Raw genomic sequence first — 12728 nt, 5'->3', positions numbered from 1 at the left:
TATTTCAACCAGTTATGCGTGCTATTAGCATTTGATGAATTGGTATTTATCATGATGTACCCGCTTTGACATTAACCCTCACCCACCTAACGTAATATTTGTTGCATATTCGTTTTGCTTTTAAAACTACGACCTGTTTTATTATATAGGTTGGGTATGGTAGAGGAGTTTGATCAGTAGTTTAACCTTGTAAGTAAATGGATTTTTATTTCTGGACCTACCAAATACCATTGACAGATAAATAGTTGGCAAAACAGATGCCATCGCCACCAATCACTAACTTTGGTTCCCCATGCTTCCTTTCCATTACACTCATTCAACCAACACAAATAAACATCATAGACAGGTTCAGAGTTTAAAACACAGAACCACCACCTGGGGCCTGCCCTGCTTGCATCTTCTGTTTCTCTTTATTTATTTATTCATTTTCATTTTTTTAGTTCTACTATTTCACCAAATTAAACAAGTTCAATTTTTGAAAATGGCTTTGGCAATGAAACCAAATGTGAAACGTGCCCACAAAACATTAATCGAGTTAGGCCCGTGGCCGAGAAAGGTCATTGGATATTAACTGCAACACTGACATCTGATGTTCTCCATACTGTTGGGAAAATAAAAAAGTTCTCCAATTGTTCAATTATAAAAACTCAAATGTTGAAGGGATAACCATCTCATCAACGCCTCCCTCAAAATTGAAACTACCAACTTCAACGCTAACATCACTACTTTTATAATAATCATCACAAAAATAATCACTAATTCTAATATTAACAACATCCAAATCCAACCCTTCACAACTTGAAGCCCCTGCTTCACTGCCCCTCGTTGTGATCCAATTTTCATCATCCAATTCCCAAATTGGATCCCCCGAACACAAAGCTAGCCTTCTGATCCTACCCTTCGGAGACTCATCAGAGCTTTTAATTTGAATCACATTGCCAGGGTCAGAAACACACTCTGCCTCTTCCACAGAATTCCAAAAGCTCTGCTCAAGAATACTTGTTGGAGAACATGAATTAGATTGTTCAATATCCTTGTCGTTGGAACTCAATTCCCCAACAAAAGGATGCTTCAGAAGCTCACTACAATTCCACCTCTCTTTAGGATTCCTCCTGAAACACTTCCCCAAGAAATCCTTTGCTTCTTCAGACAGAAAACTTGGAATCTCAGGAACTTCATTGGAATATGCAACGCGGTACAACACAGTTACAGGGTCTTCTAAATTAGGCCACGGAGCAAACCCAGTGGCCATTTCAACCACAGTGCATCCAAGCGCCCATACATCAGCAGGGTACCCTTGCTCCTCCCCACGCGCCACCTCTGGGGCCATGAACATTGGCGTGCCCCCGATCGCCGCCACCGGAGACTCATTCCACAACTTAGCACACCCAAAATCCCCAATCTTGGCCCCATCTTCCCCAATCAAAATGTTGCTACCTTTAATATCACAATGCACAACACCCTTATTGTGCAAGTACTCCAGCCCCTGCAGGACTTGTCGAACGTAGTTCACGATGGTCGGCTCGCTGAGCCGACCACCGTGCCGGCGAATTTCCTGAGAGAGAGTTCCAAAGGGCATGTACTCCATGAAGAGGTTGAACCACAGGGTGTTGTTTTCCTCTGTAGTGTTACAACCTTTGTAGGCAACTACTTGGGGAGAAAACAGAGAAGACAGAATCCTCTGTTCTCTCTGCAACTTTTCTGAGTTTGACGGGGATAACTCTGCAGTCTTGACAGCGGCAACGGTGGAGGAGTGGGCGGAGGTGGCGGTGTAGACGGTGGCTGACGAGCCACGTCCTATGATGAAGCCTCTAGTCCACTCCATGCTGTTTGTTAGGCTCTGTCTTAGAGAGTGCAGAGTCTTGGGTTTGCAATTGCGGCATTTATATAATAAACAAGGACACACTTTTGGTTTGAGTTAAAGGCTTTATTTTACTACTTTATTTAGTGTTGGTATAAACGTTGAAAACAAAACCTATACTTCATCTATATCTTGTAAGGAAATTCTGCGAATAAATAACAGTTGCCTTCTGCTAATCTTTTACCTAATAAGTTAAGACACAGTTGACAGCAAAAAAATGTACTGCATATTTTTACCTAATAAAAACTTTACTACATTTTTTTACAAGGTCAATTAATTAAAAGCTATTTATTATGCTTTATATGTAAAACAGACATTATAAAATTATAAAATTGAGATAAGATAAAAGTTTAATTTTTTATTTAATTTTATCTATATAAGCATATGTTATGATTTGATTGGTTGCGGTTGAATGCTTTTATCTTTGTCCCTTGTAAAGGTGAGTATCCCTTCAACGGGAGTGCATAGACGTGGCCTACTTTGGGTGGGTGTGGTATTTTAGTGGTGAGGACAAGAAAGAATGAAAGTGTTTTTGAGTGTGTTGGTCTGAATTTTGGTGTAAGGGAAGTAAGAGTTTTGGGTTAGGTAGATAACAGGGGATTCATTGTTTTTTGTATAATACTTGGCTACACTTTCAAAAAGTGAACATGGGAGGTTTAAGGGGGTGGGTTCAACCACCAATCTGGTTCAACTTTACTATCTTTTTTTCTCATCCAAGGTTTTCTTTTTGGTTTGTATTCTGAATGTCACCATACAAGGTTGACACATTACAATGGCTTCAAAATAAATAAAAATGACTGATGATACTATAAGAGTAAAAGAATCATAAAAATATAAATTTTTGTATGTTTTCAAGATATAAGAGTAAAAGAATCATAAAAGTATAAATTTTTGTATGTTTTCAAGAAAGATGAAAGTAAAAAGTAAGTAAAGATAATGTTAAATGAATGTAAAAAATTTAAATGTGTCAATAAATCATTTTTTCTGAATAAAATACTAGCCAACACATGTAAGTTTTGTTACAAGTCAAATTGCAGATAGAGAGATTCATCTTTCTGCACAAAAAATGATATCATGACACACTTTTACATTTATTTAACATAGGATATAAGAATAAAATAGTCATAAAAATATAAAGTTTTGTATTTTTTTAAGAAAGAAAGAAGAGAGAAAAAAGTAAGAAGAGTAGTATTAAATGAACGTAAAATATTTAGGTGTGTGAAAGAATATTTTTCCTTTATGCACTGTTATGGGTCAAACAAGTTGCTGGTTTGTTAACCTTATCCTATGTTTTATATTTTCATTTTCATAAACCCAGTTAGTCAAATTCTCTTGGTTGATTTGGCATTAGCAGAAATGAATTAATTATAGATGAGTTAGCAGCAGTAGGTGATTTTTTGAGTGTAGGAATAACCTGATCTCTGACTATATATAAATGTTTTGTTTTTATATTCCTGATTGGAAATCTATAATTAAGAAGCTTCAAAAACATTGTCCTGAAAAAGTGCATTTCAATTGATGTTGGATTGAGGATGATATTTTGCAGTTTTGAAAAACCAAAGGGTTGAAACTCATTGAAAGCTGAGTAGTACTGGAAGAGTTTGGATTGGCCAACATACTGTGATACTAACACCATTTCTGATTTTTTTTTTCTTTTTTTTTTCTAATATTTACTTTTCAATCATTTGGCATCATAATATTTTCATGAAAAAGTGCAACGTACTTTAATAAGTTGTTGAAAAACTTTCTGAAAATTAAATCAGAAAGTACCAACTGCTACTTTACTCCACGCTTACTTCTAGAAGATGGATTGGTTAATGCAGAAACAACCCTTCTAATGGGAGGTTTCTACTTATTACCAAAGCAATCATCATAATTTCATAGTGACACATTGCAAAATGAAGTACGTTCATTTTTTCCCTTTTGAATGGCATGAAACAATTGGATGGATGTATCTGATTTGGCTTTACTAATGAATTATAGTAAAAAAGTGAGTTGAATGAAGAAGAAAAAAATGATTGGAAAGGTGGGTGTGGCATTGACATTACATTGATTAAACTTGTTTTAGTTTTGAGGAAATTCATTAGAAAACATTAATATGGAAATTGAAATAAGCATGATGGTGTTATTAAAGTTAGGGGAGGTTTGGTTTGGTGAGTTGTTTGGGTGGTGTGAGATAGAAGAAAGTACTTAAAAAGTGCTTAGAGGTTGAAATAGGAGTTAGGAGTGAGAAGTGTGGATTTATGTGTTACTTATTTAGGCAGCAAGCAAAAGCATAAAGCCAATTAAATCCTCTACAGTTACCTAATAACTAACTTCCAAATACTATATTTCTTTCAAATAACATCAATTACTTCCAACACTGCACCTTCTCAAATTCATTCTTTAAGGACATTTCATTTATATTTTCATAATTAATTTTTCTCTTTAAAACTACTTTTCATTTCAGTCTTTATCTCAAGAATAATAATATCCGTTTTAAAATATTTTTTTATAATAAATTTTAACAAACTAATAAAATAATAATACTTGACGTGTTGTCAAAAATTTATTATAAAAGATTATTAAGAGTAAAAAAAACTGTATGTTAAAGTATTTTTTTCTTATATTAAGTATTTAAAAATTTTATATTTTTAAATTGACTCATTTAAGATTAGTTTTTCCTTAATAGGGAGAGACATGTCTGATATATTGTTTGGTTATCTTAATGTTAAAAAATATGATGTTTTGGAATTAATATAAAAGAATATTGCGGTCAATGAAAAATGATAAAAAGAAAACGAATGTTATTGTTTTCATTTATTCAAAATATGTTTGCAATGAAATTGTTATATCTTCAATGACTTCCGTGTTCACACTTGTAATGACTAAGGAGTCTTCTCACGGTTGATGTAGATGAAGATAACAATCCTTTATTATCTCATCTTTGTAAAAATAATAAAAATAATGTGTTATTTTGTATCTTTATATTAATCATAAAATTTGGTATTTTTTTAATATGTGAAAACCACGTACATGGAAATAAATAATTAAAAAAATTATGACAGCTCAATATGTAAAAAAAAAGCTAATTAAAATTATTCAAAAACTTAAAACTTAATTAAATCATTATTTTTTAATATATGGAAAAAGTAGGTAGTGAATTGATTAAATTTTTATGAAATAAGCTTTATTTTTAATAGATAAAAACGTATTATTTGGTTTTTCATTTTATCAATTATAATTGAATATAAAATGTTTGGATTTATGGATAAAAAAAATAGAATGAATGAATTAAAGAGGTGAGTTGGAAGGTGGTGGTGGTGGTGAGAGTGAGTGAAAGATGGTTGGATTGGATCACACGCAAGTCACGTGGCCCTCTTTTCTCCGTTTTCTTTTCCTTTCGGTTTGTATGGATGAAAAGGGTTTTGTTTCGGCCGCGTTGTTACTAGTTACGTTACGGGATACAGAACAAAAGTGGGGCCATTACGGACACGTAGAGAACACGTGTGAGTTTAAAACGGCACGTTTTATATTTGGAGACACCTACGTCCCCATGTGTTTGGTGCAACAACGCACCTTACTTCTTTCCATCAATTAAACATATTAAAATATAAATACCTTTTCTCATAATAATAATAATATCTAACTGAGAATAATTTGAAAAAAATATATTCTTTTTTTTTATCATGTAAACGAAATCATTAAGTAATTTTACTTATATTTAAGTTGGAAGGTGATACTAGTTAAATATTTACTTCTTTCCAGTTTCTAAATATTTATTGCACATAATTTATTTTGAAATTAGCTAAAAGTATGTTAGATATTTTTAATTTAAACATGTAACTATACTTGAATGATTTATTTTGTTGTTGCTAATTTTATATAGTTTTATTTATTAAAATATAAAAATTAAAAGTAAAAAGTGAGTATTGTTTTCTTGACTTAAAACAGTAACTATTACAAAAGAAACTAGCTAATTAAGCATCTTGAATTTAAAATTATGTTCTTTCTAACTCGTAAGATAAGACATGGTTTGGAAGAACTTTGAATTTATAAGATATTTTATAACTTTTCTAAAGTATTATTAAATCTTGATTTCTTGTTTTGTCCCTATTATGAATGTATTTTTATTAATAAATAATGAGAAAAGAATTTGACCAGTTTTTAGTAATAAAGGTAAAATTGTTGTATTAGCAATCTTGTTTTTAAAATTCAATAAAATACATTAAATTAATTACTGTGATTATGTAATAAGTATATTATATCAAGGACTTGAGAAATATTTCATTTAACTAAAGTTAAATAAATGAAAAGGAAAAAAAAAGTTGCATCTAACCTCTCAAAAGTCAAAAGTCATATGTATAATATCATAAGTATATCACACACCCACGTATATCATATTTGAAGATGTTTGAAGACTATTTGAGAATGAAAATATAATGTTTTATTCTTTTTTTATTATTTTGGTAGGAAATGGATTTGTCTCGTAAGATATGGTATTATCTTTCTATTGTTTGTCAAGAGATACTTTGTTTTTAAGATTGAGATGTCTTTGCTAGGTTTGGTATAATGAATCATAAAAAACAAACACATGCAAGTATTTAGATATTCAAGTTAGTGGTAAAGAATATATGATAATTTTGTTAAAAATTTATGGAGTTGATCAAAGTATTTCGTATATATATTTCGTATATATATATATATATATATATATATATATATATATATATATATATATATATATATATATATATATATATATATATATATTCCAAATTCACCAAGTAACTTTGGTGGAGATATATAAGACACATACTCATCTCAGATTCACTAAATTACCTTGACCGAGATGCAAATCATTGTTATCTCAATATGAACATTTGCAAATCATTGTTATCTCAATATGAACATTTGCAAATCATTGTTATCTCAATATGAACATTTGCAAATCATTGTTATCTCATAAGCTTTCAAATAGATGCAACAATCTATTTTTATTACACAATAGTTATTTGGCATGTTTGTTGAGATCAATAATATTTATTTTCGTGAGGATATATTTTTATTAATAAAATATCAAGAATTTTTTTTGTTCTAAAAATTTGTTTGATATTCAACTTCTAGAAGAATATATATAATGTTTTCAATGCACTATTACAGAAAAGTTTAATAGTTTTACATCCAGTTATTACGGGAAAAGTTGTACTCCAACATCTTGTTTTGATACAGTATAAGTTTAGGTGAACTCTCCTTGCTAAAATGAGAAAAGTTTATTCCTACTTCTTTACAAATTAACATTTTTCATGTATCCAAAAGATATATATATATATATATATATATATATATATATTTCTCATCTATTGGAATATGATAAAGTTTTACTTTTTAAAAATGTTCCAATACTACCAAATATAAAGCAGAAGACAAAACTCTTCTCAAAATAAAAAATATATATCAAATTTATTTTTTTATTAGTAAGACTTGAATATATATATATATATAGAGAGAGAGAGAAAATTGACAATAAATTTACGCAGTATATATTCAACCAATATAAGTAGACATTTTTAATAGAAAAAAACACACACACTAAATTCTTCTTCAGTGGTATGTCATTACATCATCCTAACCAGAAAAAGGAAAGAAAACTAAAATATGATAAAATAAAATAAAAATGTAGATAATGAGATTGTTGTGATTTGAAGATTGAGCATTGTTGCTTTGTTTGTGAGACTGAAAAAAGTGGGAAAAGAAGGGGGAAAGAGGTGTGGTGGAATGATGAAGAAGGTGGAGGCAGGAGATAAAAGTGTGTAGTAGAAGAATAGAATACAAAAAGGAATGAACCTTCATTTCATGTTTGCTTTCAAGTTCCGTTATTGTATGTATGGTGTATGGTGGTGCCAACCCAATTGCGGTTATTAAAAAAACAACCTAACCAAAACAAAAACAAAATCTTCAAATTCCTTCAAAGTAAACTCCAATTTATTATAATGAATGCCAACATGATATTGCCTCCATTAACATTGAGAGTTTTAATCAAAGAAATATGTATGTTTTCTATGTTTCTCTAAGTAATTTAGACGTTAGATATAACTTTTAAACCCTCTATCGTTTGGTAAAGTTAAATCTTCAAAAGCGTTGATCACATAATGTAAGGCAATAATAAGCGTATTTATGAACATGTATCATAAGATTAGACTTTGTAATATTGTGTGGATAAGACACAACAGTTTCTTCCCAACCAAGGAAATAATTTAAAATACATATAACAGTCTTATGCTGATTCAGCAAATCCAACTTTCATATTGCCATAATCGAAGACTGTATGATAGCGACCCATGAAAATGTCTCCCAAAATCCTGTATTTTAGAAGCAACATTCATACGGTGAGAAAAGGTGAATATAGGCCTAATATTTCTAAACTTTTAAGGAACATTGGTACATCACATCTCACAAGAGATTTATTTCCCACATGGCTATAAATCCGAGTAATAAAAATTTCTGATGTTTCTTCAATGAATGACACGAATGTTTTTGTGAGACTATAGTATGTTGAAAGTGTTAAGAAGTGGACTTTAAGCCCTCTTCACACTTCACACACGTCACTGGGATAGATTCTAACAATAACTTTGATACTATGTTAAGAAGTAGACTTTAAACCTAACTCAACTCCACAAAACCAGCTTGTAAGGTGAGATTTGCATCCATTTATATATTATAAATTGGTCTTATCTCTAGTCGACGTGGGACTTTTAACAGATGAGATTGTCGATTTGTTATTAAGATGAGAAGCTAATTAAGGATCAAGGAGAGAAATGGCTCAAGCAAAGAAAGATGCATACCATAAAGGTCCACGAGGAGGAGCAATGTCTAATGCTATAAATCCGCTGATGCATTGTGCTGTGGCTCCTTTTCCCACTTTAAGAATATACTGATTCATGTAACAACTTTTCATCCTCAAAATTGTGCTAAATAAGTAAGTTCTAATACTTCAAAGTTAAGATAGTTATAAAAACACACATGAACAGAAATAAAAGCATAACATAAATTTCTAAGATAGATGCAGCATGCTATCTTCGGAAGTGATTATACCTGCTCCGGGGAAAGCTCAAACACTTTTCCCCCTATGGTGAACGAAACATTAGGCATCTTTGATAAAGTACTGCATTCAACAGTTGATTCTCCATTTGGACTGGGAAGCATGTCACACAGCTATAAATGCAACGGACATTACACAATATGAGATTCTTAAAAAGGACACTGATTATGTTTTCTACAAACTTCATTATGAAAAATGTTTACCGAATTGGCATATGCTAAGATTTGATCTTCTGTCTCATTTAATCGTAGACGATTTTTCATCCATACCACAGTCATCTCACAAGCCGTGCATCCAGCATCATTCAAACTATAAGATGTCTTTCCTATGTTTTTATCAACCACACTCTGGATTCCCTTACTACAAGTTATAGAGAATTTGTGACTATTTTCCTTTAATGCAACACAATTGATCATCCAAGTACATTCATCAGAGTAAGCACTATTATAGTTTGATCAGATCATACCTTACACCTTGAGTACCATCAAAAGCACACAAACCAATTTGAGAGCAAATCTGCTGTGACAAAGCCTATGAAATAGATAATTTTGAAGTTAGTTAAAAATGTATGGATGGAACGCTTGAATGTAGCATTTGTAAGTCTCAAGAAATACAAATTAATAATAATACCTTATTTATCAGCTTATCTAATATGGTTTTTCCATATTGAGCAACCACTGCCTTGCAATCTTGGTTCACAAGACCAACTGCTCCAATTGCATGGTTGATTTGAGCAATGACACCCTAAAATATACAACTTTTAGACTTGAATCAGTTTCACATCTCATTGCACACCAGTGACCAGAGGTTGATGTATATATGCAGAGACTGATGCATTGATCAGAAATAGATCAATGATATAATTATTTATTCAAACAACTTAGTAAAAAAAATTCCTTTTCATACCGTTGGACCAGCCAACAAAGAGGTTCCAGAATCAACAATTGCGGAGCACTTGGCAGAACAAAATCCTGAAAAATTGAAGTTTTGCATCTTATATGATTCATAAAAAATTAAGGTTAAACCATATCCCCACTTTCAAGAATATTACTAACTATTAATGTTTATATGTAATGCATACCATACCAGTTGTTAAATTATCAATTAGAACGTCTTCTATTTGAATCTGCAATTGAAAAGGAAAATAGTTAGGGAACAAAATTAAGCAAATGTAATGGCAAAATATTAATGTAGTTTCATTATGAATTACCTGCCAATAGCCTTTATGAGTAACTGGGACATATGTGTGCTCACCCTTGTAATGATCTGAATCAACTCCACCAAATACAATCTCTCCGCCCTGTTCCTCATCAGTATTGCGGTTTAACCAGAATGAAAATACTGGTTCTGCTACAAGCTTTTGATGTACCATATTATACCTATGAGTGGCAGCAGACAATCACAGACAAAGCATTTTTTTCAATTTAGGGAGAAATTGAGATAATAATGAATCTACTTAGTTGATAGATAGGGTGTTGTAATTGGGTTGTTGAATATGATAGTTGAAATTTAATACTTATGCTTCAAACCTTAGTCAAATTCTGCATCATAAAACAACAAGCATTCATCAACTTACCAGATGGGAGCAGCATTTCCAACAGATATCTCTTGAAATCCTAACCCCAAAATTCCATCAAATTTGGCTGCCAAAAATGTGAGGCTAGGTTCTCTTGTTGCTTCAATAAAATCCTAAAGCCAGGTAGGTTGAATATAGAAGACTCATGAAACAGTACTAAATTGAAGAATAGTAGAGTTGTCCATTTAGGAAAATTTACCTGGCCATAAACATTCAAGTCTCCAATCTTGACATGATCCTGGCTAAAGAAACCTGAAATTTGCCCAGTTCCATAATGGATTTCAGCTGATGACCCTGCATAAAAATATCAAAGGAAGAAATCCTTAAAAACACACTCGAAGTAAAAGGATCAATAACTGATCATGTCAAAATTTATATGGCAGAAAATACTGATATTTTAATACAATAATATTCTTTTTGCAATTACATGCAAAAGCAATTTTCATGTGAAGGCACGGTGTTTCTAGAGAATTTGCATGAACCAATAACCAAGAATGAGGGTCTGTACCATTTCTTTTGTAGGTGCCAGATTGGCTTGACTTGTATCTTGAGTGCAAATAGCAAGCAACCTGCACACAACATGAAATCATAGTTTTTTCTTCTTTCCTCCCGGTTGAATCAAAATCTAAATCATCATATATAGAGAGAGAGAGAGAGAAATAATGAAGACTTACTGAAAAGTAACACTTGGAAGAAGGCACCCAAAGATTGGAACTTCCAGTGTCAAATATAACAGTAAATTTCTGAGGAGGAGTACCAATACCAATCTGGCCAAAATACTGAGCATTCATGTAGTTCTTTAACCGAATATTACTTATATCATCAGAATTTTCATCTCTCAATGTTGTTCCTTCTTCACCAATATGTCCTTTGAGAATTTTGCTTTCATCAAATTTGTTCTTTTTCAATCCAAATCTAATTATCCCATTGGTAGGTCCTGAGAGAACCACAGGGTGGAGAAGTAACAGGAAAAGTGCAACCAAACTGTATTTGGAACGCATTCTGTATGCTGTGGAGTTGCTAATGCATATTAGAGTGAGATATAATAGAAACCAATATCAGCTATACAAGTTTTTTGCATGATTTTGTATGAAACATGTAGTTTTTTGCCACTACAATGGGAGGTACTGATTACATATGCTTACTTTGATGATATAATTGCAATAAAATGAAAAAGAGAAGCGATGAAGAAGTAGAGTCACCTACCTGAGCAAATTCAGATAGACTAAACAGAGAGATCTTGAAGGAATGATAACACGTAACATGCATATACATGCATGTGATAGTACAAACATCAACTACCATTCAAATTCACATGTGAAGTTACAGGCCCAACTACCATTCAACATAGTTTTATGTGTGAATGGTCATGGTTGTAGGATTCCTTTTCAAGGTAGCTTCTTCCTACAACTCCATAATTTCATCCTGTACTTTCATAAATTTTCATATTTTAGAATGTAGAATTTGAAATATAATTTCTTTTAATCTGAATTGTATATTTCAAAATATAAAATAAAAAATTCATTTTTTATTTTTTTATTTTTTTGTATTTTGAAAATCTAAAATATAAGTTTTACAATTAGTTTGTATTTTGGATTGTACATTTTTGAAGATGCTGCCCCTTTTCAATTCAAGGCCTTTTCTAAGATCCTTAGACTAGGCCTTCTATTTCAGGCTTGTGATCTTACCCAAAGTGAAACTGGGCACTTGATGGTAACAAAAGCAGGTTTTTGCTTTCTGCACCCAATCATTACTAATGACACTCCTACTAAAAAAGACTACAATAACCTTTCCCATTAAACCATATGAGCACTGCTATCGTACTGGACAAAAAAGAAAGAGAGAACTTTGGAAGTTCTGTTTTAGAAATCTTGAAATTTGGAAAATCCTATTCCAAAAATTCTGTTACAGAAATTTCATAGAACTTGTTTTGAAAAGTTTGTAGAATACGAAACGTAGAGGTTACTTTTAGAAAGGATAAAATGGTCATTTTAAAAATTAGGAGAGTGTGGCAAGAAATGAGGGGTACAGAAGGAAAAAGGCCGAAAGTATAGTATAAAATGTTAGCAGACATAATAATAGAGGAAATGACTAATAAAGAAGTAATGGAGATGTATGAGAAATATGATTAGAAGGGTAATATAAGCTGAAAACTGAATTGGAAGATGATGCAGGCAATCAATTGAATTCCTTATTTGATGAGGCAAAAA

At 31.7% G+C, this 12728-nt stretch overlaps 2 protein-coding genes across 3 annotated transcripts; both read right to left on the bottom strand.

Moving 5' to 3' along the window:
• Window positions 1-565: 565 nt before the first annotated feature.
• On the bottom strand, window positions 566-1912 carry LOC108333684 (mitogen-activated protein kinase kinase kinase 18). Its single transcript, XM_017569163.2, has one exon. The coding sequence runs from the start codon at window positions 1823-1825 to the stop codon at window positions 638-640; it is 1188 nt and encodes a 395-aa protein (XP_017424652.1). The 5' UTR covers window positions 1826-1912; the 3' UTR covers window positions 566-637.
• Window positions 1913-7476: 5564 nt separating this feature from the next.
• Window positions 7477-11774, bottom strand: LOC108333032 (aspartic proteinase). Of its 2 annotated transcripts, XM_017568350.2 has the most exons (14): window positions 11725-11774; window positions 11193-11527; window positions 11027-11087; window positions 10718-10812; window positions 10519-10631; window positions 10153-10321; window positions 10029-10068; window positions 9849-9913; window positions 9573-9686; window positions 9409-9473; window positions 9146-9302; window positions 8936-9055; window positions 8686-8774; window positions 8015-8202 (listed from the first exon to the last, which is right to left on the bottom strand). In XM_017568350.2, the coding sequence occupies exons 2-14, from the start codon at window positions 11517-11519 to the stop codon at window positions 8118-8120; spliced, it is 1500 nt and encodes a 499-aa protein (XP_017423839.1). In that variant the 5' UTR covers window positions 11520-11527; window positions 11725-11774; the 3' UTR covers window positions 8015-8117. The 2 variants fall into 2 exon arrangements, with proteins under 2 accessions (XP_017423840.1, XP_017423839.1); XM_017568351.2 differs by lacking the exons at window positions 8015-8202; window positions 11725-11774 and adding an exon at window positions 7477-7774 and having other exon boundaries at window positions 11193-11716.
• Window positions 11775-12728: the final 954 nt, after the last annotated feature.

This window comes from Vigna angularis, chromosome 11 (assembly GCF_016808095.1).
Source record: "Vigna angularis cultivar LongXiaoDou No.4 chromosome 11, ASM1680809v1, whole genome shotgun sequence".
In the NCBI taxonomy this organism is placed as follows: domain Eukaryota; kingdom Viridiplantae; phylum Streptophyta; class Magnoliopsida; order Fabales; family Fabaceae; genus Vigna; species Vigna angularis.
This window is presented reverse-complemented; position numbering and strand designations above follow the sequence as displayed.

Bases quoted from the DNA above. Each gene is read 5' to 3' on its own strand.
- LOC108333684 (XM_017569163.2), bottom strand. From the start codon at position 1,825: ATGGAGTGGACTAGAGGCTTCATCATAGGACGTGGCTCGTCAGCCACC.
- LOC108333032 (XM_017568350.2), bottom strand. From the start codon at position 11,519: ATGCGTTCCAAATACAGTTTGGTTGCACTTTTCCTGTTACTTCTCCAC. The intron at 10,632-10,717 runs GTAAATTTTCCT...ACCTGGCTTTAG, and splicing joins ACTTGAATGTTTATGGCCAG to GATTTTATTGAAGCAACAAG. The intron at 9,914-10,028 runs GTATGGTATGCA...TCAATTTTTCAG, and splicing joins AATTGATAATTTAACAACTG to GATTTTGTTCTGCCAAGTGC.